Source organism: Pavona decussata, unplaced genomic scaffold, assembly GCF_977016875.1.
Source record: "Pavona decussata unplaced genomic scaffold, jaPavDecu1.1 SCAFFOLD_175, whole genome shotgun sequence".
NCBI classification, from domain to species: Eukaryota; Metazoa; Cnidaria; class Anthozoa; order Scleractinia; family Agariciidae; genus Pavona; species Pavona decussata.
This window is the reverse complement of record NW_028145586.1, coordinates 782,896-808,388: the sequence shown is the minus strand read 5'-3', so window position 1 is coordinate 808,388 and position 25,493 is coordinate 782,896. Positions and strand designations below refer to the sequence as shown.

At 38.8% G+C, this 25,493-nt stretch overlaps 3 protein-coding genes across 3 annotated transcripts; 2 read left to right on the top strand and 1 right to left on the bottom strand.

Moving 5' to 3' along the window:
* Positions 1–32: 32 nt before the first annotated feature.
* Positions 33–2,492, top strand: LOC146463511 (somatostatin receptor type 2-like). The gene has a single exon (XM_085084113.1). The coding sequence runs from the start codon at positions 583–585 to the stop codon at positions 1,723–1,725; it is 1,143 nt and encodes a 380-aa protein (XP_084940239.1). The 5' UTR covers positions 33–582; the 3' UTR covers positions 1,726–2,492.
* Positions 2,493–3,673: 1,181 nt separating this feature from the next.
* Positions 3,674–13,448, bottom strand: LOC146463510 (cyanocobalamin reductase / alkylcobalamin dealkylase-like). The gene is made up of 2 exons (XM_085084190.1): positions 13,346–13,448; positions 3,674–7,102 (listed from the first exon to the last, which is right to left on the bottom strand). Exons 1-2 carry the CDS (start codon positions 13,427–13,429, stop codon positions 6,428–6,430), a joined length of 759 nt encoding a protein of 252 aa, XP_084940316.1. The 5' UTR covers positions 13,430–13,448; the 3' UTR covers positions 3,674–6,427.
* A 9-nt stretch (positions 13,449–13,457) lies between these two features.
* On the top strand, positions 13,458–20,044 carry LOC146463509 (CUB domain-containing protein 2-like). Its single transcript, XM_085084189.1, has 6 exons — positions 13,458–13,785; positions 14,892–15,074; positions 17,065–17,182; positions 17,314–17,410; positions 18,148–18,321; positions 19,918–20,044. The coding sequence occupies exons 1-6, from the start codon at positions 13,505–13,507 to the stop codon at positions 20,010–20,012; spliced, it is 948 nt and encodes a 315-aa protein (XP_084940315.1). The 5' UTR covers positions 13,458–13,504; the 3' UTR covers positions 20,013–20,044.
* Positions 20,045–25,493: the final 5,449 nt, after the last annotated feature.

Sequence of the window (25,493 nt, the reverse complement as noted above, 5' to 3'; positions counted from 1 at the left end):
GTCTTTCCAATTTTACTCCCAGTTTCTGTTCCAAATATACAAGGGTTTTCTCCAGATTACATTTAAAGATTTTCTCTACCCCATGCCCTCATCTCAAACATTATCTTACCCAAAATTTACATGTTATTTAGACAGCCTTTGACAGCTTTTGATAGATGTTTTTCTTTTTTTCATTACAGTTTATTCACAGGCAGGTTTTACTAATACATGTCTATCAAGCTGGATACGGGTTAATCGCTATTATGGTAATTCTTCGCAGCTGGATTCAGGCCTAGACCAGATAAAAGACATAAAAGACTGCTGCACTGCGCTGAACTAAACCACTGAAGACCGGCATCGAATCGATATTCGCCTGACGAAACCAATTTAGTTTGCCGCCATCCAAGACCCTTGTGGAGAACTGGGACAATCAAGTTTCGTTGAAGATCATCGGAACTCTTTAATTTGAAGTTAAGCTCACCCTTCAAAACTAGCGCGACTAGCTTTGGGGGGTAAACGTCGTAGTTTTGTTTTTTTCATCAAGGAGTGTCAAGAGAAATAGCCATTGAATTTAAAGACAATTCGACGAGAGCATATTTTATAATGACGAACTTCTCTTCGAGCAACAACTCGTCAAACGCCACCGAGAAAATAGAGGAGGAGATGCATTTTGCAGAGGTCTGCAAACTAACCTTCCAGGTACTAATCGCTTTGTTTGGAGTCATCGGCAACGTTTTGGTGATCCTTGTCATAAGGAGATTGAAAAAGGAAAAACGAGCGGGGGATTTCTACGTACAAAATTTAGCCATTGCAGACCTCGGTATCCTAGCAGTTATATTTCCACTCGCGGTTCTTAAGGAAAAAGCGCCTTTGAACTGGCCTTTTGGAGAATTCACTTGCCGCTACTTGTATCCCGTTCCAGAGATATTCTATGGAGCATCTATTTGGTTCATCGCTGTCATCGCTGTAGAGCGATATCGCAAAGTAACAATGGCAACACCAGTTGGACAAAACAAAATTAAGAGGTTTTTGCAAAAACCTACGACTGTTGCTGCTAGCGTTTGGTTGATATCATTTTTAATCTTCTGTGTTCCGCTGTACTTTGTAGTTGAATATCACGAGTACCCGAACGGAGGCAAACGGTGTGGCCCAGATTGGCCCTCTTGGGCGTTAGCTTTCTACGTCGGAGGAACATTAACTTTCGTCTCCTGGGTCTTACCTCTAATCGTCATATCCTTCACTTATCTCCGAATATCTCGTCTTATAAACAGGAGCACTGCACTCGTCAAAGACATGAAACAAAACCAAGATGGCGAAAAAGAAGGCACAGAATTTGCATCCATGAACAAAATTAAATGCACTCGCCTGAAGCAAAACAAAAGAGCCATGAAAATTATAACTCCGCTCGTTCTGGTATTTGCTATCACAATGCTTCCCGTGAACATCCTTCGTCTCACCGTGGTGTTTTGGCCGGCAGTCACCAAACAAGCATATTATCAACATCTATTTTATGCAATCGGGGTTTTTGTGATACTTAACTCGTCAACGAATCCCTTAATCTATTCCGTAGTCAGTAGGGACTTCCGTCAGAGGGTAACAAATTTGTGTTTTCATTCCGGGAGAATGCGTTATTCGTTCAGCCTTTCTGGAATAATTCTCAGGCTTCGTTCCCGATCCAGTTCCCTATCCCGAAGCCGTCGCCGATCCCGCTCTCGAGCCACACCTCGGAATTCGGGGCATCGATAGGCATGCACGGACTTGGATGGTTTCTTGTAGGGGCCAAAAAAGAAGAAGAACAAGAACAAGAAGAACAAGAACAAGAACAATCTTCGCCCATTTGGAGAAACCCTGCATTGTGTATTGTAACATGTAAAATACTTGGCATTTGTAATTGTTCGCAGGATAGACTAAGCAGGGACATTTTAAAAGACATAACCATTTGTTAACATTAGCGTTTAACAACTTTGTATGGTTTTTCTTAAATCATCTACAGCTATCCAGTTATACTTTTAACTGTGTACAGTTTGTAACTTGTTTCCCCTGCCATCTTTCCACGACTGTTATTTCAATTTCATTTTATGAAAACTGTAATATTTCTATGAAGATATTTAACAACTGTTCAACGAGCGTGCGTTGGATATAAGGCGAGGTGCACAGCGCCGAGTTGGCTATCTGTCATCTCATATCCAACAAGCAAGAGTGGAATCCGATTGCTTTACTAAAAACAACCACGAAAACTTGCTTAATCTTACTGATTTAATGATATTTTCTTTTCTCCCAGACGCGTGCCCTTACCATATTTGTGGGGCGTGGTATAATGCCTCATATACAATGGCCGCTAAACCAATCAGAACCCTGGAACTGTCGCGTTTTCCAATGAGTCAGTTTTGAATAATGTATTTAGACTGTTTTATGCCAGTTGGGAGTTGGAAAGCGATGTTGATCTTTCCAAGTAAATAGCGCTGTATAATTTTCAAATTATCAATTATTAATAAATCCTTTAGATATCTCGGGGTATTGTATATCTGTCGTAACTTACTGGAGACTCAGTTTGCAAAGCGGGGCAGTTATTAACTTGTAGTCCTCAGTTTGACGGATATTTTGAAAATGTTCAACTTTCATACTGTGACGTTTAATGTCTTTTTTTACACCATTAACAAATATGAATAAATTGATCAATCCGCCCTTTATGATGTACCGCAGCTTTGGTCAGCGGTAAGAAAACCACAGGCTCAAATGACGGGAGTCATGTATGCGTGAGGGCTTCTGGGAAGGATGGACAGAAGACCGAGGACGTGCATGCAGCCTCGTTTTCAGGGTCTGTTTAATAACCTCGTCCCCAGATCTACCTCCAACCCGTTCGGCGCTGCCGAAAGTTATTTTGTAAAACGGTGATTAATCGTTTACGTCGGCCAGGAGGGCATAAACAGAGACGCGGAGTTTTAGATCTTCATTTGTGCACAGCAAAACAAATGAAATAGCACGGGTGAAAAAAAAAACTTGCGTTTTTAAAAATCCCCGTTTTCTACAAGCTCGTTTCTAGGGCTTTTCCCTTGTAAATTAGGAGGGAAAAGCCTATAAAAGCAGCGAGGTTGCGATTTCCAAAAAACGACAGGGAGGACAGGCAGCCCAAGCTCAATATAAGAGAACGCTATCCAAATATCGGCAACAGTTTTGGCTAAAATATAAGGATTTGTATGGGATTTTTTGAAATTAGTGGAAACGGTATAGAAATAAAGAAAATCTCGCAATAAAAATGTCTTACCGTACTTCCAAGGTGTAATTGTTGCTGTATATGTGATCATTTGCTGATTCAATGCGTTTTAGCATGCCAAGGGTTATAGGAACAGAAAATATAACCTGTTTATTGCACCTTCCATAGAACATGGTACCCCCTTTCTCGCATCTACAGTAGAAAAACTGCTTACCTAAGTTCAAAATACTTCAAGAGGCTTTTTTAAATACCTGAAATACCTATTAAATAACATGATATTTCCCTACCCTACTCTATCCTTTCATATACCACAAGCCTGCGGACCCTCCCCCCCCCCCTATAGTCCATTTTTGAGAGTACCCCACCCCCCATCCCTCCCGGGCACTACACCAGGTAGCCGTGTATAAATTATTCAAATCGCCAATGTTTGTTGCATTGAAACAAATTAAATATAATGATCAATAAAGACTACCCACTTCATAATCACTAAAAAGTATTCTTTAATGTTGGTTCATTCACTTATTTTACAACATATTGATGCAATATATCTACACCAAACATAATTCTACAACACTGTTTGTCAGGATTACATGTCAAATTTAAATGATCAATAACGATCACTAACACTTATTCTTTAATGTTGATTCATTGACAACTAATTCACAACTAATTCTACGAATTTAGCAATATCTGTTATTATTTTCTCAATAAAAACACCAAAACTTATTTTACAACACTGTTGTCAAGAAAACATGTTGCAACTAAAATGATTGATAAGGCCCATTGAATTAACAATCAGTACAAATTATTCTTTAATATTGATTCATTCACTTAGTTCACAACTAATTCAACCAATTTAGCTATATCTGTTATTATTTTTTCAATAAAAACACCAAAAACTTATTTTACAACACTGTTTGTCAATAAAACATGTCAAAACTAAAATGATTGATAAGGCCCATTGAATTACCAATCAGTACAAATTATTCTTTAATATTGATTCATTCACTTAGTTCACAACTAATTCAACCAATTTAGCTATATCTGTTATTATTTTCTCAAAACATTGAGAATTATTTTACTACACTGTTTGTCAAAATTACATGTCAAATGAAGCTAATGCTAAAAGAAAATGACTGTTGTCCTAAAATTCGACGTATCTATAAAAAACATTTTAACTTGTTTTAAAACATATTTACCCCAACAAAAATTTATCAATTTGACCATAAAAGTAAATCTAAAAATGAGAAGGAAATAATCGGGCAGATGTCATTATCTCACACATGAGGAATAAAAGCGTGCATCATACATATTGCATAAAATAATATGTATCATTAAAAACTGGATCATTGTATAATGCAATTCCAGGGTTTTGATTGGCTTAGCGGCCATGGTATATGAGCCATTATACCATGCCCGAGACGTAGCGATCATAAATTGTTTTCTGGTTCCTCCCGAAAAGGAAATCAGCAAGGCCTACCAATTTTACTTGATTGTTTTCAATAAAACAATTATTCCACTGGTGCTTGTTGGATATGAGATGATTATAGCCAACTCGGCGCTACGCCCCTAGTTGGCTATCTATCATCTCATATCCAACGCGCGCTCGTGGAATAATTGTTAACTAGTCAACTCACTCATACAATAGTATTACTTATTAGCACCTTTCTCTTCCCACAACTAAAATTAGACAACAATAGCCCAATTTTGACATATTCAAATTCAGCCTGAAACAATAAACATCACTCGAAGTGATGTTATTGTTTCAAGCTAATTTTTATATATCAAAACTGGGCTATTTCTCTGTTAATAAACTTCATGATAGAATATACATTGTATGATATAGAATATCAACACCTAATTTCTGCAAGTTGCAAAAATTAATATACATTAATTTTAAGGACAGTGCCTACTAATAAAGAAGTATTTGTGTGTGGACTATGCAGGGAAAGTAAATCTTAGCAAGGGCTATTGAAATCCAAAAAGAAAATTGGGGGGAACCACGCATCTTTTAGAGATAACTAAGCAACAATTGTTCTAAAAGACAGTAAAATACAAAGCAATGTCTGGCATTTTTTTTTCCAAATTGAAGCTTTTATATCTCTGAAAAATGCATGATTTTTTTTTTTGGATACCAAGAGCACTTGCTAAGTACTGCTTTCTCCGCATAGTTATAAACCGTGCAAAAACCACCCACAGGAAACCCAAGTATCTCGAGATGCGCAGAACATATGCGCAGTAACAAAAGTAGGCACCGTCCTTAAGCTTCTTTATTTTTCATGTGACTTTACTACCAGTACCAATAGTGAATCTAGGGGGAGGGAACCAGGGGGACTGTACCCCCACCCCTACCCCACAAAGAACATATGGCCACTGGAAGACCAAAATATTCTTTCATTCTAACTCGGTGACTTACTAAATCATCCTTACTCCAGTCCCGCAGACCCAAAATGCACACCAAGTTCTACCACTGGGTACCCCTATTAATAAGGATGGTATCTTGGCCTTTTGTTACTGCGCACATGTTCTGCGCATCTTAGGATAGACCCTTATCACCCGGCGGCCATGTTGAGTCTCGGGGGAATAAAAAGCTTTGTTTTCGCATGGCAAGCCTTGGCCAGACACGAATTCAGTGTGAGGCTTGCCGTGCAAAAACAAAGCTTTTTATTCTCCTGAGACTCAACATGGAAGCTATGTGATAAAGGTCTATGGTCCAAGATACTTGGCATTCCTATGTGTGGTGCCTACTAATACAAGGATATTTTTGCACAGTTTATAACTATGTGGGAAAAGCAGATCTTAGCAAGGTGCTCTTGGTATCCAAAAAGAAAATTGGAGGGTATCATTCATCACTTTATGTAATTGAGATAGTTTTGTCCAGCTGATATTAGACATCTCCATACAATCCATCTTAATTTTTCCACTTTCAGTTACTACACAAAAGCTCAATCCAGCGTGTTGGTGTTCACAAAATTGTCAGTCTTGCAAAATTTAAAAAATTATTTACCATACAACTATGGTATTCTATGACCATAAATGACATATAACATAATGATACTAATAACATAATACATGTATTGTTAATTTTAATATACTATTATAATTATTATAATAATAATATTAATATAATATTATTAATATAATATTATTAATCTTATTCTTCTAAATGCCTTGTTCTCAGACTACTTGTTATTTCTTTAACATGGCATTAACAAACAAACCTGATCTCACAAATTATGATACAGAAGTTTCTTCCTTGTTACGGAAGGAATCAAGAAGCTCTTTCCGATTGGCTGGTAATGTTGCAAAGTACTTCTTCTGCTCCTCAGAATACTTTGCATCGGCTGGAACAATGTCCCTAAAGCTCCAATCTTGCCAGTGAAAGTTGAACTTTTCCAGCAGCTCAATTCTTTTTTCATCGCCCTGCACAACATCTTCAGGTTCCTTTCGTGCTAAGTCTGGCACCAAAATATCCTTGAATATAATCACCCCTCTAATTGCAAACCAGCCCCCATACTTAGGATGTATGCTAACTCCACAAATCTTTTTCTTTGAATCCCAGGGGTCTTTACCTTCAGATATGCTGTTACGCTGGTAGTAATAAGCTCCCCCGGCAACATGTGCCGCTGTTTGAACCAACACTTTTGGTCGTCTACTACTGTGATGCATCTCAAAGTCATGAATGACTTCTAACTCGTGTTCCTGAAATTCAGCCTTGATCTTCACAAATAAGTGAGCCATGAACTCGTCAATCGGGTCTCGTCCTTCAATGCAAGAAGCCTCCTTGATGAATGGCTTGAACCCATGGTCAAACATCAGGGGGGTACTGATCACAACAAGGGCAAGAGTGTCATATGGGTGGGGTAGGTCAAATGCTTTGTGCACTAGCTGATCATTATACCAACCAATCTGAAATTGTTAAAAATTGGGTTAGATATACATTTCGGGACCCAGCCAATAACCCTGGTCCAAAATAATTATTATAAGCTGACTAAGGTTTCCATCTCACAAACAGAAAAGTTTAAAATCCAAATCTGGATTTTTGATCTAAGATCACTTGGATCGGTGCATCAAAGGAAATGAGGAATCCACCCCGGATAAGGATTCGTCGTTTCCTTTGATGCACCATGATCTGAGTGATCTTGGGTCAAAAATCCAGTTTCGTATTTTCACAAAGAAACACACCCTAAATCACAACTGAGAGACAAAAATCTTTTTGAAGAATCTTTATTTACACGTCAATATTTTTTAGGCCAGGATTAGCTCAATCGGGTATTGAACAAATAGGATCAGAAGAACAGGTGTGTTACACCCCTCCTCCTCCCCCAAGGGAAAGACAAGAATATCATGAAGGAAAGGGGATTTCAAAATGTGCGAAGAAAAAATAGGGTAAAAAAATTTCTATTGCTTTAGATGTCAGTAGAGAAAAACATGATTTGAATCTCTTTAAAATCTGACGATACACCCTTTAAGTTGACATCAAAATTAAAGAAGGTAGAAGTTTAAGAATAACCACAAACAGCATTACAGGTAGAACTAAATGACAACTTTCAATTAAATGTTGACACTTAAGGATTTCACTCAGTCTCAAAATTCAGAACCACCTTGTACACCATAATCAAGAGTACCACAGGAAAGTTTGGCTCAAGAGCTCTTTTTATAAATTTATAGGTACACTTCAAAATTTTATCAAAAGACTCAAAGGTTAGAGCCTCATTGTATAGCATAACAAACAGAGCATCACAGGAAAGTACTGCTCTGCAGTGTTACCCAAGTGACTTTCACCCGAATGGTAATACTTCAGGATTTCATCCACAAACTCCAAAGTTAGAACATACACTTTGTACAGCATAATTAATAAACAGTACCACAGGAAAGTACTTTTCAGTAGCTTTTATTTGAATGGTCACACTTAAGGATTTCATCCACAGCCTCCAAAGTTAGAACCACCTTGTACAGCATAAGAAACAGCACAACAGGAAAATACTGCTTAGTAGCTTACATTTGAATGGTCACACTTAAGGATTTCATAAACAGAGTCGAAAGTTAGAAACAATGTGTACAGCATAATAAACAGCACCACAGGAAAGTACTGCCCAGTAGCTTTTACGTTAAGGGTTACACTTTGGGATTTCATCCACAGACTCAAAACTTAGAACGACCCTGTACGAAATAATAAACAGCACCACAGGAAAGTACTGCCCAGTAGCTTTTATGTTAAGGGTCACACTGGAATTTCAACCACAGACTCAAAAGTTAGAACAACCCTGTACAAAATAATAAACAGCACTACAGGAAAGTACTGTTCAATAGGTTTCATTTGAATGGCCACAATTTACAATGCATTACAGGACTCAAATTTTGTCTCTAGGAGGATAAGGGTTGCTCTCAGAACACAAACTACAGACAAAACAAATGGTTTATCTCTGGAGTAGGTAGACAAAACAACACACTGTTTTTTTACAGTGTAATGGCCTTACTATTCATTAGTTTTTGTAAAGGTTAAGGCCCCATTCCTAAAGACAATCTTGAATGAAGAACATCCTTAGTATGACCATTCACAAGCTTTTGAGCAGTACTTTACAGTAGTGTTGTTTATAATACAGTTGAACCTCTCCACAACAGCCACCTTGGGGACAGAAGAAAGTGGCCGTTGTGGAGAGATGGCCGTTATGGGGAGGTAGGGGTGTAATATAACACTTTTTTCTCGGGAAGTACAACATCTTACATGTTTATTGTGCCAAGTTCATGCTTACTGTAGCCTATAACGGCAATCCAATCTTAAATAATATATATGTATAGATAAAATACACAATAAAACGTAAATAATGTTTTGAATCAAAATGCTAACAAGACAAAACGAGCAAGGTTCGCAACATTCGCTATATTATTGTAGACAATTTATGCTTTCTGCAGCATTTAAATGGAACACAATCACAACAGGGCACGAAATTAACTTTTTTCTTAAGGAGACATTTGGCTCCTAAATATTCCAAAGTGGTCGCCAAGTCCAAAAAGTTAGTAGCCATTTTTTTCCAAAACGAAAACAAAAAATATTGAAAATGCGTTATCATGGATGACAATATCAAATCGATCGTAAGCTTTCCTAGCATTAGGAATGCCTGGACGGTTTTGTTGATGTCTAAAGAATAGCAAACGACAATTCTGGTCAGAGTAAAAAATGAACATCACCAACATTTCATCACATGGTAAGTTTTTTTTTTAATTTTTGGAAATTATTCAAAATTTACAGTTCAAAATGAGCTCAACAGCCACGAGCAAACGCAAGACTCATTTTCGTCTCATGACGCCCACCAAAACCAATGAAACAACATTGAAAAGACAGTTTCCATCAGCAGAAGTAATTGTAGCTGCTATTTCTTGTCGTAAAGGAATATCCTCTAGCACCAGGGACATTGCCAATTTGTCTTTCGGTAATCCTACGTGGCCATGGAGGGGCAAGGTGCAAGAAAACTTTTTCTTGTCGGCATATGTTTCTTCCACGACCCGTGCGAATTCCAAAACCTCATCCTCGGTCCCGGTTGTACGCGCATCAATATTTGAAATAAATTTTCCCGATCCTCGTCGACGCTCATTTTAAATTTAAATCACTTTCATTATGAAAGTCCAAGCAATGGAATCCGCCATCTTGGATTTTCAGAGGTCTCATGCGGTCATGTTCTGAGCCCGCAATATGTACTGTTAGCAAAAGGGACATTTGAATGCACAATATACAACGTAGCGTCTAAATTATCCAAGATGGCGGATGTTGACGGAGAGTTCGTGACGGTTTTGCTACAAATAAACCTCACCATTCGCACCGATTTTTTCGAGCTTTATTTTATTGCACAATACATAAAAGTAGGATAAAGCAAAGGGCTCTGGTCGCCAATGTGGCGACTAACTTTCGAATCTTGGTCGCCAACACGGAAAACTTAGGCGCATTGGCGACTGTATCAGGCGCAATTTCGTGCCCTGCACAATACGTATATCGTTAAAATGGATACAGAAATGTAATGTTCCGAAGATAAATGTTGATTACTGCGTCAGTTTATAAAAAGGTGTTTTTTACAAAAAAGAACTGTACTGGCCGTTGTCGAGAGGTTATTTTGGCAGTTGGGGACGCACTTTAGTGGCCGTTGTCGTTGTAGAGAGGTGGCCATTGTAGATTGTAGGTTTAACCCATTGACTCCTACACCGGCCAAAACCGGCCGTCCCTCGCGCATGCTCTGCGCGTGGAACTCGATACGTTCTCCCTCCCCTCCTGGGGGTTTTTTTTGCCCTGAAAAGGTCACAATAGCTAGTAGACCGATAAACCAATCAGAATCTGTCTTTTGCGCATATTTTAAGGCATATTAGGGGGTAGGGGAAAGGATCCTTCTGAACGTACCGCATTGAGCTGAGCAAAATTACAAAATGGTGCCGCGCGTGAATCGGTCCTGAAGTTTCAAGACATGTTTTTTTCATCTTTTAAAGCAAGTACATCTTTTTTAAGCTCACAATGGAAAGGAATAACCGTGAACAATAATCTACCGTCAAAAAAGAGAGCTTGGAGGCGTTAAAAAACAGTGAAAAGCCATTTCGCGTTGTGATCTCTTATATTTCCACGCCACTACCGAAATATGCCTCAAAAGTTAAAACCGAACCGCGGGCTTCAAACGGAGTTTATAAGACCACCTGACAATGGTGACAACACGGTAAATGATGTTTTCCGATGTGGATTTGCTTTTTACAAATAGTTTAAGGTGATTCCGCTGAAAAAGAAGGAGTATTTAAAATTGTCTAAGACTTGGTCCAGTTCATGACTATGTTATGAGCATTACAAAAATGCAATAAAAAATGGGGGTCACCGTACTCGTTTTTGTGCAACCTGGACGGCTATTATAGTAAATAGATGACCCACGAGGTTTATATTAGAAACGCTGGTAATCAGAAAAGGGAACTATCATTTCTAGAAAAATTAATTTCCTGCATTAAAATATCGAAGCAGTTCAACAAAATTTACTTTAATCTTACACAACAAACTATTTTCATTGAACTGGAGTTAAGATTATGAAAGAAATCAACGATTTTGCTGCGTGTGCACGTAAGCAGCACTTCCTAAATGCGCGCTTTTTAAAGCATTCAAATAAAAATATCTCAAAGTAGAGTATTAAACTTTTCTTTAAATTGCGATATATAGTGGCCAACCGTATGACATTTAAATTGATGCATTAAAAAATGGGGGTCACCGTGCTCGTTTAGAAGAAAAAAAGCCATTTATTTTCCTGCCGAGCTTAACCTCAACGAAATCCCGTAATGTTCTGCGTGCGCGCGCTAAATGACGCGAAAAATTATGCGCAGCAAGGATGCGCAATGCAATTCAACGGAATCACCTTAAGTGATGATTTGAACCAGAATTCTGTAACTTCTGTAATTTTCATCACAAACGTGCCCGAATTTACTGCGAGTGATCGCTTTGTACAAACATGGAGCGTCTTCAAATTTTACATGCGTGTTTGCACGCACGCAAAAAAACTGAAAGTTTTTTGCCTCTAATAGCAAATATATTGTTTATTTCAATAAAAAGTTTCGTTGGAAAAGCTTTTTGTTGATTTTTGAGTCTTTGTCAATTCATATATTCGTTTATATTGGTAATTGAACTGAGTGGAGTGCAATTTGGTCTGAAATCATACGCGTGATTTCAAAATCAAACGAGCGCGCAGCGCGAGTTTGATTTGAAATCACAAGTATGATTTCAGACCAAAATTGCACGACACGAAGTTCAATTACCACTTAATTACATCCATTTTGAAACCACAGAGTATCATTGTCAATATTAATATTCTATTTGTGTTACTTCATTTCTATTTTGATGGGCTAAAGAAAGGATGCGATTTAAAGCAAAAAATGGTGCAATTTGGGAATAAATTGCACCATTTTGGACCAATCAGATTCCAAGGATCACAAGTGATTTCAAAATGGATGTAATTAGAGAAGAAACAGATGCGTAATCAAGGACAATTTGCATAAGCGGGTTGAAATTTGATATGCCAAAGGTTTTCATCAACATGCCGTGAATTTTAGCAATTTTTGTGTTCAAGTGTGTTTTTCGGCAAATGATTAATCGGTAACCATATTATTTTACGTCGGAAAACATTTGTTTAATCATTCCAGTTTAATATGCAGTTAATTTTGGAAGCCAAGAATATTTATTTATCTAGTGCGCAGTTTATCGCGTAAAGCCGCTCCAGAAAAAAGGTAATGTATGCAAAAACCATGGCAACACGACAGGAGTCAAAGGGTTAAACAAGAGCCGATGTATGGACTGTCCGCTGGGACAAAAAAATGTGGCCGTTGTAGAGAGGTGGCCGTTAGTGGAGGTTCGACTGTATGCCATTATTGAAGGTTAAAATAATTAATTCTAAATTTCCTTGGATGACTGAAGGGTGGTGATATGACTGAAAGCTGCTGGCCCAGCAGCATTTTTTCCACGGGACTTGAGTCTGTGGATGAAATCCTAAATTTTGAAATTTTTAACTTTTTCGGGAGCAGAAGCGCTGGATGGGGAAATTAATAGCTTTACTCAAAATGTCAAAACAAATGTTGATAACTTTCGATTAAATGCTCTGCAACTAGCATAATTAAAACTACTGTGCTTTATATTGTATTTTGTTTCTTTTATATATCTCATTGTAATTGGTTTCTGAAAAACCATTAGTGGATGGAATCAATAAAGTTGTATTGTATTGTATAATGAAGTTAGAAGCAGCTGCCTGTTAATTAGTTTTCTGTCTCTTATCTCGATCAACCCAGTGTCAAATAGCAGTGTAGGACAAGTTTATCTTACCGCACCATGCACACGTTTATCGATCCGTGCACCCGACCAATATGTAAACATACGAAATAACATCACCTTACTCTGTAAACCAGCGCTTTTCGGTGACAACCGTAAACATTTACTAATTCAAAACCACCATTTTAAGTTCAATCTTGAAACAAAGCAAAATCGCCTCCTCCGTAATTTTCCGCAAATTGAGACGTGTTGGCGTTGCGTATCAGTTATCACAAGAGACTTCATTTCAAGAACTTGTCGGATTTTGAACAACCCTATCATTCAAACCAGTCCCTCTGTAAATGAGTTATTAGAAAAGTATAAAAGGAATTCTTTACCTTAAAAGGGTGCGATTCTAGTCCTACAGGGAGCAAAATATCCCGAACTTTGCTGCTAACTTCTTCTACTCCGGCGTCCGCCATATTGGAAACTCGTTCTCTCGCTTCGACACCAGTCTCTTCTCGGTTCCTTGCAGAACCCGCGAAACATCGCGAAACATGTGTTTGAAGAGCACGATACTTGGCATTATACTGATAGTCTTCTGCGTTAATCATTTTACGTTTGTGAAAACTGAGACAAAGTGTGGTGGTCTTCTCGGTGTGGGCGACGAGATCACAATCCCGAAAGACAATGACGGATATTATCAAAGGAACCTTCATTGCATTTTCGAAACGACATTACGTTATATTGCCCCGAGTGTATTACTTTTAAAATGGTTCTCTTTCGACATTGCCGGGCAAATGGAGTCGTGTACAGATTATTTGGAAATTTATGTCAGGTGAGTCAATTTCCCGTTAATCAGTGCTTAGCTTGGTCATAAGTGTTAGCCTCATTTAAGACCTTGATTTGACAAGAGATATAAATGGTACCCGGTAGTACAGTCCAAAAAAAATTTGTTTTACAAAATCGAAAAGAAAAACAAACTGTTTAGGACTGGGGTAGTCTGGAATGCGAGCAAGAAGTCTTATTACAACTGAGAGAAATCTAAAAACATCGCTATTTTGGAAGTATTAAGAAGAAACAGATAAAAGTATGGTTTAAGGTTACCGTGTACCTTCAGGGGTGGCTTCAGTTAAACGGATATAGCGCCTCTCAGTTACATCACAGATACCCAAAATCCTGTATCAAATGAAAGATTACAGAACTGGGTATTCAAATATTTCATTGATTTTCCAAGAAAATGAATTCCCAGGTTTTCCGTAAAGGCGAAACTTGAAGAACTTACTGAAACTGAAGTTTATTTTTATCTAAAAAAGTGAAAATCCAAACATTTTCTCTCTGATCGTACACGGTAACTTTAAAGATCAAAATTAAATCTTACACTCGGTAAATCTCAGCTTATTTTATAGCCAACGGCAGAGATGGTTGTGTTAAAGAACTCCTCTTTAGCCAACACTCTTCCCGTGCAGCTCTGTCAGCTCAACAGGTGACGTCACATTCGTCATTAAGCTGACGTAACATTTGATTGAGAACCGAGAATGACTGGGAACTAGGATGAAGAGTTTGAAACTTTTGGTTGCAGGGGACCACACGACGCAAAATAAACTGTTCTGAATACGTTCCATTGGCGGATCTCTTGTCGTAGAAATGCACGTGCCAGACGTCACTTGTTAGTTTTTCTCATTGTAGCTCTGCCCCTGAAGAAGACTAGTTCTACTACTTGAAATATTGGCCCAAATAAATAAGCCCTTTGCCGTAGTGTCAGCCTTGCAATCAGTTTGGTTTATGAAGAGTTTGGCTAGCCGTGAGCTCAGAACAAGAAGGGTAGTCTGTGTACAGCCGTTTATGGAGGAGAGCGGGCGGCTGCACACAGATTACAATGGTCTCATTGTTTTCAGGTTTAACTAAGTATCTGATAGTTTATTCTATCTTTCTCTCTTCAAGCTGTTCATACAAGTCTCTTGGAAGATTTTGTGGGAGCCAGCCTCCGAGTGATATCGTATCGCCAGACCAGTGCATGAGGCTGGAGTTTCGTTCCAGCCTCAAGCCGGCCAATTCACGGGGATTTCGAGCGAGGCTGATTGTTACGGCAGAAATAAAAACTCTACTACCTGATCACGCTTTCAGGTCAGAAAAAGTCAGAACGACTTATATAATTAACCACCTTGTCTTTAAGGACGGTGCCTACTATTGTTACTGCGCATAGGTTCTGCGCATCGCGAGATACTCGGGTTTCCTATGGGTGGTGCTTACTAACACAGGAATATTTTTGCACGGTTTAAAACTATACGGAGAAAGCACAACTTACCAAATGTCGTTGGCATCTCAAAAGAAAATTGGGGGTAACCATGCATTTTTCAGAGAAAATTAAGCTTCAATTTAGGAAAAAAATCTCATACATTGCTTTATATTTTGGCACTTTTTAGAGATATTGTTGCTTAATTATCTCTGAAAAATGCATGGTTACCCCCAATTTTTTTTGGGATTTCCAATAGCCCTTGCTTAAATCTGCTTTTCCCGCACAGTCATAAACCGCACAAAAATACTTCGGTATTAGCAGGCACCGTCCTTAAGTAACAGTGTAAGCGACGTTGCGTTTATAAAACGGTGACGCATAACTAGCTCACTTAAAGTGAAATATGCGAAATTTTTGCATTTCAACTGAAACTGAGGATGCCGGAGAGAACTGATAAGTGAATGAATCCCTGATATAGTAACGTGCGTTTGACTCCCTCACACTTGTTCTAGCCTTTTGTAATTTAGCTTGAACGAGTATGTCTTTCAAAGTCAAAACGAGTTTTAATTTGAAGGTCTGCGCAACTCAACTTGCCTGTCTTCAATAAATTTAACTGTGCCGTAATCGTTACACTCGCATCTTGAGACTTAGGCCCCATCCACACTCATGCGTTTTCAAAAGTGTTCGTTTTCATCTCGGCGAAAACGAAGCAAGCGGCCCTATGCCCCACTGGGGGCTCAAAGGACTAAGAGAGAAGAGAGAGAAAACGAAGCTAAATATTTTCATCCACACTAGCGTTTTCGTATCGTTTTCACCTATCCACACTAAAACGCTCGAAAACGATGAAACAACTGGGACCTGGGATTGCGCATGTGTTAACATCACAAGACCATCCGCCATCTTGGATAGGTGCTCCGATTTGGACTGGAACTCATGGCATGTGATGTTTCTTACGTCACCGTTTTTGAAAGTCTCCGGTTTCATTAGAGTTTTAGGGCGTATTAGTGTGGACTACAGGCAAAAACGTATCAAAAAGTATGCTTTTTCAAGCGAAAACGCATTAGTATGGGTGGGGCATAAATCATATAAATGAATAGGCCACTACAGGCTAAGAATACTTTAAAGCCTTTTGAAAAATTACAGTTTATTGTAAGCTAGTATTCTTGCTCTCCCGCGACTGTATTTTTAAGGAGATAACATAGAGAAGCGGTTAGAATTGTTAGGCGCAGTACTTGGATAACCTGCATATAAGTGCGGAACTGATCATAACAAATTTGTTCGAAGAGGATTCACCTTGTCTCACTAAACGCCTATTATTCAAGCTTTATTTGAAATCCTTTGGTCGCGGGAAAAAGTCTCGCCCTGGCCCCAGTTGTTCAAAGGCCGGATAACTTTATCCAGTGGATAAGTCACTATCCGACAGTTTCAATCTGTGCAAAGATTACAGTATTTCGTCGTGTACAAGAAAATATGCACCCTCTAGCCACAGTCTAGTTTAGGAGTGTACGAAAACATTGGACAACGTTTAACGTGAAGTATATTTTAGACCCCGAATAGTGCCTTATCCAGCGGATAAAGTTATCCGGCCTTTGAACCACTGGGGCCTGGCCATTAGCTGGACTTGTTTTGCGCCGAACTTTGACAGCAAAGGACAACGCGACGTGTAGTTGTTTCTTGCATTGGTAGCTTTAAGTTTAACTCCTTAACCTACCACGCTTGTAAATAGCCAGCTGGTCTGCCCCCTACCCTGTTTTATCAGTTATTTTCATTTTGGTTTTTTTGTGTGTGTGCGTGTAAATGCTAGGCACCAGGGTAAATTAACGTTAATATTATTACCATTACTCCTGAAAAAAAGGCCTGTTACTGTTTTGCTTTTTCTAGGAATTCTGTGAAATTGAATGCAAGCTCAGGAAGTGGAATCATTTCGTCCCCAGGATATCCGCTATATTACCCGGTATCACACACTTCCCAAACAATTGTATTCGAGACACATCAAGAGGTAAGACGGCGCATGCGTACGACTACTCCAACATATCTCCTTACCATTCCCTTCCCGACTTTGCCTTTCTATCCATCACTACGATTTTGCTTTTGTTTTTTTGTTTTTTTTTTTTTTGGTTTTCTCTATAGAGAACAACGATGCGGCTATATTTTATGGAATTCAACATCAGAGGCCCTAAATATGGAAAATGTCAAACGTCTTCAGATGACATTTTTAATATCGAAGGTAAACGGATAAACTGTTTTATTTAAACGATGTACATGTTAAATAAAAATGTCAAAATCTGAGAGTTTTAATAAAGAAGCAACGAGTACAATCTAGGTTGGTTTTGCGATTTGACCCTGGAGCCAAAGAAAAAGTGTATGTACTGCTATACAATGTGCGTCTAGCACAGAGGAGTAGTAATTTTTTTTGTATTTTTCACGGTTATCTGACCTGTGAGACTGTGGTTGTGGAATATGTTCGCCTTGGCGCAACTTGCGCGCCTTGCCTTTAAAGGGGAAGTATCACGGGTTTTTTGGTATCTTTTGTTAAAAATGATGAAATAAGACCTTCAATAAGCTGTCAAATAATTCTAGAATGACGAAAGGAAAGAAATTAACTTAATTCTTGAAAAGAACAACTCGTAATCTGTTCTAGCGCATTTTGGAAACAAAAATGCGAGGACTTGAAAAACATTAGCCTAACATTTTTCAAGTTATAATCCATACCGGCCTACTCTGTCTCTGGCCAGAGCAACAAATCGACAGTTTTATTGCACTGGAGTGATAATTTATAACAAACTTGACAATTATTTCTTTGTTTCTGCTGACAGAAAAACATTTTTGGGTTTTGACATGACAGCAAATTTGCGTGATACTTCCCCTTTAACTAAACTTTTAACCAGTTCTGGCATAGACATTAATATTTTTTCAGTTTACATAATAATAATAGTGATTTCATTTTTTTCTTTCAAACAACAGTTTTCAGAGCAAACGATGATGATGCAACCAATGAGGTGAACACTTTATGTGGCGTGCGAAAGCCATTTGTCGTTACATTTCGAGATTTCTCGCACATCAAGATAGAATTTATAACGAATAACGATTCTCGGGTTGCTCGAGGATATGTAGCTGGATATATGGCTTATAAAACAGGTAAGGGTAACTTAAGTCCATCAGGATATCAAGGATTTCAAATGTCTTCATTGCCGCATTGTCTCTTGAATAGGCCATTTCCGAGTTGCTGTGAATCTCACTTAAACTTTCCAAATGAAAATTAGTTTTGTTTGCATATGAATGAAAACTAATTTTCATGACAAGAACTTTGCACTTAGCCTCGCTTTCATAATGAGGTTCAAAGCAACTCGAAGCCTCAACCTCGCTCCCAGGGTCTCTCCTCTTCCAGCCCCTCGGAGCGGAGAGGAGAGAGACCCTGGTAACGAAGTTGCTGAAATTCAGTTGATTCCTCTCCTTCTATTTCTATAGACCCTAAATCACGTTATTTACATGTAGAGGACCATAGCTATAAGCCTCTATCTGTATCAATTCACTGGCTTGATCAAATCGACCATTTCCCGAGTAGGTTTGTATTTCAGAAGACTGCTTTTCCCGCGAAAAAGTATGACGTGTAGAAATTCAATTGTCATTGCTCTTGTTTGGTTGGTATACTGGCGTTGCAAAGGTTCCCTGTGACCTGTTCTAAAAATAAATCTACTCGGGAAAGGATTTACTGCAAGGCATAGTTTGAGAGATACAGCCGCCGGGTCATGGACCTCTCTAAAGTGTCAACGTATTTCGCACAGAGCAATAAATGGGGACTCTCTCTTAATCGAATAGGTGTTTGAAATAATTTTGGTTTTGAGGAGAGGGGGAAAACTGGAGCTACCCGGAGAAAAACTGAGCAAGGGCGAGAACCATCAACATACTCAACCCATATATAACGCTGAGTCCAGGAATCCTATGTCCTTATAAGCTGATGTCAAGAATTTAGTTTTCGTTTATAACACCTGCGGGCGCGTAAGCTCACTGAAAACTAAGTTCAGTGAGTCGCGCAGCATTCATCAAGTCATCTTAAAAAAAAAAAGTCAGATCACGTGACCTAATTTATCTTGGAACAAAGCATCATGGGTAGTCCTTTTACCCACCCACCCACCCTCCCCCTCTCCTGGAGAGAGGGGGAGGGAAACATTTTTATTCCAACTTCGTTCGTAAAAACAAAATGAGAGAGAAAATTATAACTGAATAACGCCAACTCACTGTCGGTGGACTGATGAACCATAAGCCATGTTGATATCGGCCTCGATCTCATCCCTGGTAAATGATGTCATGTGCTAGAGTTCAAATGGCTTGACGGCTTGGCTGGTAGCTGCCGGTAGACCTTTTTTGCGGGGTAGTTGTCGGTCAACGAACTAGGGCCCAGTTTTCAAAGTGCTGTAAGTGGAGGTAATCGTTCTATTCGTGTCCGCAGTGCGAATTTACAACTGGAAGATATAACAGAGCAGGGGCCGGGAATAAGCAGGGACAAGGAGATAGTATGGGGGGGGGGGACGGGAGGGGGGTTGGGGACACGGGAAAAGGGTAATGCAGGGCATAGATAAGGGTGTATCCAGACGGGGGAAGGATGCGCAACTAAAGGACGATTTGGGGAAGGTTACAAGGTGCTGGAATATTTAAAAGATCACTACACTTTCTCTTTCTGGTCTTCCTGCTCTGCTACAGTGACTCATAGAAACTCTTTGCGTTCCATTGCAGGGAAATACGGGATCATGACAAACAACGCTGTAGGAATTGCGTGGCCCCTAACACTGGCTTTGCGCGTCATCGCATATGTAGCTGTAGAATTGTAGTTTAAAAATCGTACATAATCTTTTGGTTTCATTTACAGCTCGGAAAGGAAAGGGTATTTTTTTGCGTTCCTGTTACACAGTGAGGTTATTTTATAGTCCTGCTCAGAGTGTACTAGTACTGGCAAGGTTTGGGTAAAATCTCCCGGTAAATTGGCGTATTCTGCCTGCAGGTAATGATCGTAAAAATCCGAGGCTTCTGACATTGTACATAATCTTGAATTTTAGCTAAAAAAGCAAAGTATTTTTCTTTGTTGTTGTTGTTGTTGTTGTTACACAGTAAAGTTATGTTCTAGTCCTGCTTAAAGTGTACTGGTACTAGAAGTGATATTTATTCAATTTTATGTTGTGTGTGATTTTTGATCAATTTTTTTAGCTGCGAGAACAAACTGAAGCCAAGCTGATTTGAATATTTTTGTAGAAGAGCTTCATTTTAAACTTTTCTGTAAACTGATATGGCTTTAGAATACCTGATTGGGGACCCTGGAAAATTTACTATATAATGAACAATATGAAAATAGTTAAAAGAGATATAACTTCACTTCAAAAACTCATTAATAATTTATAATTCCATTGACCTATCAAATGGTCGATAAGACATCACGTGCAGTTGTTTTAAAACCCGATAAAACCTCCTCCTTATTAGTATGCGGTGTTTAATGTTTACTCGTATGCCAACGTTCACAAAAGCATCATTGTTATGAACTCTCTTGACACACGCTTTTCTAGGAATGTTTTTGAAGCCGTTCAAAAAACTCGCAGCACGTCTTTTATCGGGTCTAAAACCACTCGGCTGCGCCTTGTGGTTTTAAAACCCGATAAAACACTGCTGCTCATGTTTTAAACATTACAAAAAAACTGGATTTAAGAGAACCTGTAAGTGGATGGTAAGAAGTAACTGTTTATAATTCAACAAGTTAAGACAGCATTTTAAGCCGCAGAACAGGTAGTCAGTGATAGTTGGTGAAAGGCCAATCGACAACTTATCATGTAAAGGTTTTTGAAGGCCTGTAGGCAAGGAAAATTCTTTGTCTTTATTAGAAAGATGTATTTCTTTCTTGCTCAGTTCTAAAACTGATGTGATATTAAATAAAGTTCGAAATCAACTTGCTATGAAATGTTATTGTTTGATTTATCCAACGCAATCATCACAGGTTCCATTCACTCTATAAATTGTTAGCTTCGATTATCTCTCGTTGGTGACTACAAGACATTTTTGTTCTGAACAAAAAATATTGCCATGTGAATCCTTGTGAAGCCTAGCTGTTTTCTGTTTCTATATCTTTTGATCTTGTGACGATCGTATACCCAAGAGTCCCACAGGTTTTCTCTTTTCTTTCTCCTCAAACAAAATTGAGCCGCGAAGCGGCTTTACTGAAATATGTTTTCTTCCCGACAAATTTCGCAAACCTCTGAAACCCTTACCGTATACTAAACCACGCCCAGCCGCATTTTGCTACCCTATTAAATCCCTACCCTGTGCTAGACTCGGTTATTCTACAAGGTTATTCTACATATTTCAATGGGAATGAATACTGCTTGAAATAACTTATTCATTGCGTGAGACTCTTTCAGCTCCGAACCTTAATTTGTAACTCAAATTTCTGCAAGGCTGATCGGACTGCGTAGTGAAAACCTAACACAACAGCGACATGATAGGGACCAAACCGAGAATCAACATAATGCGGCAACCGTGGACAGCTGTTTCGAGCTGGTTGGCTCTCGTCAGCACGGTGTAGCACAGCAACAAGTAGAACAACCAACGCGAGTCGAGTAGTCTACGAAATGCGGTAGTGATTTCGGATGGGCCCAAATTCAGTTCCGTCCACGTCATTGCGCGTGACTACGAACAATGAACAAAAGAACTGAAACATCATGTCGCTGTCGCAATAAGTTTTGCTTTTCTCATTTAAAAATGAGAAAAGCAAAACTTTCCTTCACAAGTACATGGCCAAACCATATTAAAAAAGTACAGCATATCGGATGTCTGAATTTGGGCCCATCCGAAATCACTACCACGTGCATTTGGTAGACCACTCGACTCGCGTTGGTTGTTCTACTTTTTGCTGTGCTACACCGTGCTGACTAGAGCCAACCAGCTCGAAACAACTGTCCACGGTTGCCCCATTCTGTCGATTCTCGGTTTGGTCTCTATCATGTCGCTGTCGTGTTAAGTTTTCTACGCAGTCCGATCAGCCTTGAAGAAATTTGAGTCATTTATATTTTTGTCATTTTTTGCTGATAAGATCTTTTACAGATCCAGCGTATACTTGCAACATTTTCGTTTGCGGCCCCTTGCTTATTGTTTACTTAATTTTTAACCCGGAGACCTGTTTCAGACTAACGTTTTCTCAAGGATACTCTATACTATACCAAACATCTTTGGCTCTATACCCTATCACAGACTACTGCTTGAAAAACATACCGTTGAGAGTACCTACGCCCCCGCCCGGGGGGGAGCCAGCTTACCCGCTAAACTAGTCTTAGTTCATTAATATCAGATCAAAGCAGTATTATCATTATCGAATAATGAACTTTTGTAGTCTCTGTATAGACTGAAGTTAAGTTTACTAACGCATTGAAGTTAAGGCAATTCATGCATTCCTCAGTGCTAAGGTCTAAATTTCCAAGTTCCTATCGGAACCAGTTAAAAGTACAAGCAGGTCTTGCAAGCTAACGCCATTTCTACATGTGTTGTAACTTTCTTCTTGCAGTAAAGGGGAGCTGATAAGTTGCGAAAAAAAGTCGGGAAAAACCGCGAAAATCTGAAAATAAAAAGCTTCTTTCAGGAGTCAAGGACCAGAGCCCGCTAAGTGTCATGCACTGATTGCACTTTGAATTGGAAATTTTCACGGCCTTTTTTCGCGACTTATCAGCTTCTCGTCATTGCAGGATCAAAAGTACAGTTATTGAAAAAATGGCGTCCTCACAGCAGAAGTTACCTTGCGAAACCTAGTCTCTTTGTAGTTTTAACTCGGGTTCCGAGACGTTCCTCAGATGAGAAATACAAGAACCGGTGAATCATATTCACGCATCTCACATATTAACCCTCAGGAAACTAGTTTTCCTCCTCTATACACTTTTTTTCCCTCAGAATTTTATTCATTTAACACTTGTTTAAGAACGGCACCTAGCTACTTTTGTTATTTTGCATACGTTCTGCGCATCTAGAGATACTCGTGTTTCCTATGGTGCCTACTAATACAGGAATACATTTGCGCGGTTTAAAACTATGCGGAGAAAGTAGAACTTAGCAAGTGCTCTTGGTATTTAAAAAGAAATTTCGGGGTAACCATGCATTTTTCAGAGATAATAAAGCTGCAATTTGGATAAAAACGGCATTCACTGCTTTGTTTTTTACTGCGTCTCAGAATAATTGTTGCTTAGTTATTTATAAAAAAAATGCCCCGCTACCGGTCGCCCTTGCTAAGTAAGATCTACGTTTCCCGCACAGTCATAAACTGTGCCAAACTACTTCTGTCATTACGAGGCTCCTTTCTTAAAACGTGTGTTTTAAATTCAGTATTGTTTCCCTACAGAAGCTAGAAGACGGCTTCCTTAATTCTTCGCTCCCATACAGCATGACCATTCATGTTTTCGAATAATGAGTTTGCGCTGCCTGTCTTCAACAAAGTTAATTTTACGCCGTTACGCCTTCAGCCTCGTCAGGGTCTACTGAATGTAAATCTCTCAGTTCCTACCAGAAACAGTTAAAGCGCACGGCAACGATGTTTTGTATGTGTTGCGCTTCAGGTCTTGCAGTGACAGGGAACTGATAAGTCGCGGGGAAAAAAAATAGGAAAAATCTGAAAATCAATGTTCAAGCTTGGACTGCACTTAGCTAGCCGTGGCAAAGGCTCAAGTTGATTGGCTCTTTAAGAGGATAAAAAGGATGATTTTAAGTTCGTATTTCTAGATTCCAGAAAATGTTAAAGTCGACTGAAAAAACAGTGTGGTACTATATTAGAAGAGATTTAGAATTACGCGGTTCATGCCACCGGGTGATGACAAACAGGAAACAACAAGAAGTGGGAACGTGGCCATGTTTATACTACGTTCGCCACCCGGCCGTTGTTTACAGTTTCTCAGTGGAATTTAGTGGTTTTGCTTTAGCAATTCAAAGGTCATAATTATTTCCCACTATTCTCCTCTAAGTACTCATTTTTTCAGTCAAGAAAACACAAACACGAATCTCACGTTTGCCTTTCGCCGTAAACGGTTTTACAGCTTGGATTTGGATATTAAACTCGCATCCTGAGGGGTATGCTAGCACTCCGGAGGTTTCAGTTGTTAGGACTGAATACAAGTTGGCAAAGTTTCATTATTCATGATGTAACTTGGCACACCTCCGTTAATTGTCAGACAAACAAACAGCAAACGTTTACCTGTAACGGGTACCTGCAACAGAGACAGCCGATTAACAGAAGAAGATATTCGCCTGAGGTAAGCAGAAATCTTCACTGATGAGAGATTTAATTTAAACCTTGAATTCTTGTGTTAATAGACCCTTTCGGTCATCAAATTCCTGACTTACTCGCGACTTCCTATGCACGAAAAGGTGATTGTCTAATTTTAATCGTCTTATCAAATTACCATATCATGGTTGTACTACGTTTTGGTCTTGTACCTGCAAAACAAATTTCACTTTTCCAATGCACGAAAGCGAACCTTTTACGGATTTTCGTTTCAAAAATTTAAATGATTTCTCAAATACATAGAGCTGGTTGGGGGCTTCTAAAATTTTGTGAGCAAATAAATATTTTACAAGTTTGTCGCCTTAAGTAGCTCGGTCCCCTTAGAAAATAAACGAACTTGTACTTCGGACTATCAAACAACCGACTTTAACCTGCCAGGGATGTTCATCAAGCTTTGTATCTTCTCTCTCTATTATTATTCTAATTTTAGGAGTACTTCGAAACCGTCTCAGAGTAGGCCGTTTGAAAAGAAAAATGAAAAATCTGAAATTTTCTTCTTGCAGCTTTATAAATATATGAAACTGCGCCGGTTTCGATAAGTTCAAATAGCAATTTCAGTGACGTCGGTATTGACATTTCTACCTTTTGTTTCATTTCGCTACTCAGATAAAAAAAATGATACTGTTTTTATTTTCCCGAATGCATCTGTTTTCGTCCCGAAACCAGGTGTTTAAATCCTTTCGATCTTAAATGTAAAGGAATATTATGTAAAAAAATATTATAAATTCCGTGTCAGTATGGACGAAAACAAAAGGATCGATGTGTGGTTTTCAAAGATTGGAAACAAGGCGAAAACAACAGTTTTCATATGTCGACGTAAAATATGCTTGAGCTGTATTTTTAAAAAAATTGCCAGGTGTATTAATAAGTCATGATGTGACGCTAATTAATAACGAAAGCTCTATTTTTTTCTTTCTTTCTTTTGTTTTGTTTTCTGTTTAAATCTTGTCGATAAACAGGAGGTCGTCAAATATCCCGAATTCTTTCACGGTCTTTCACGTGATTACGA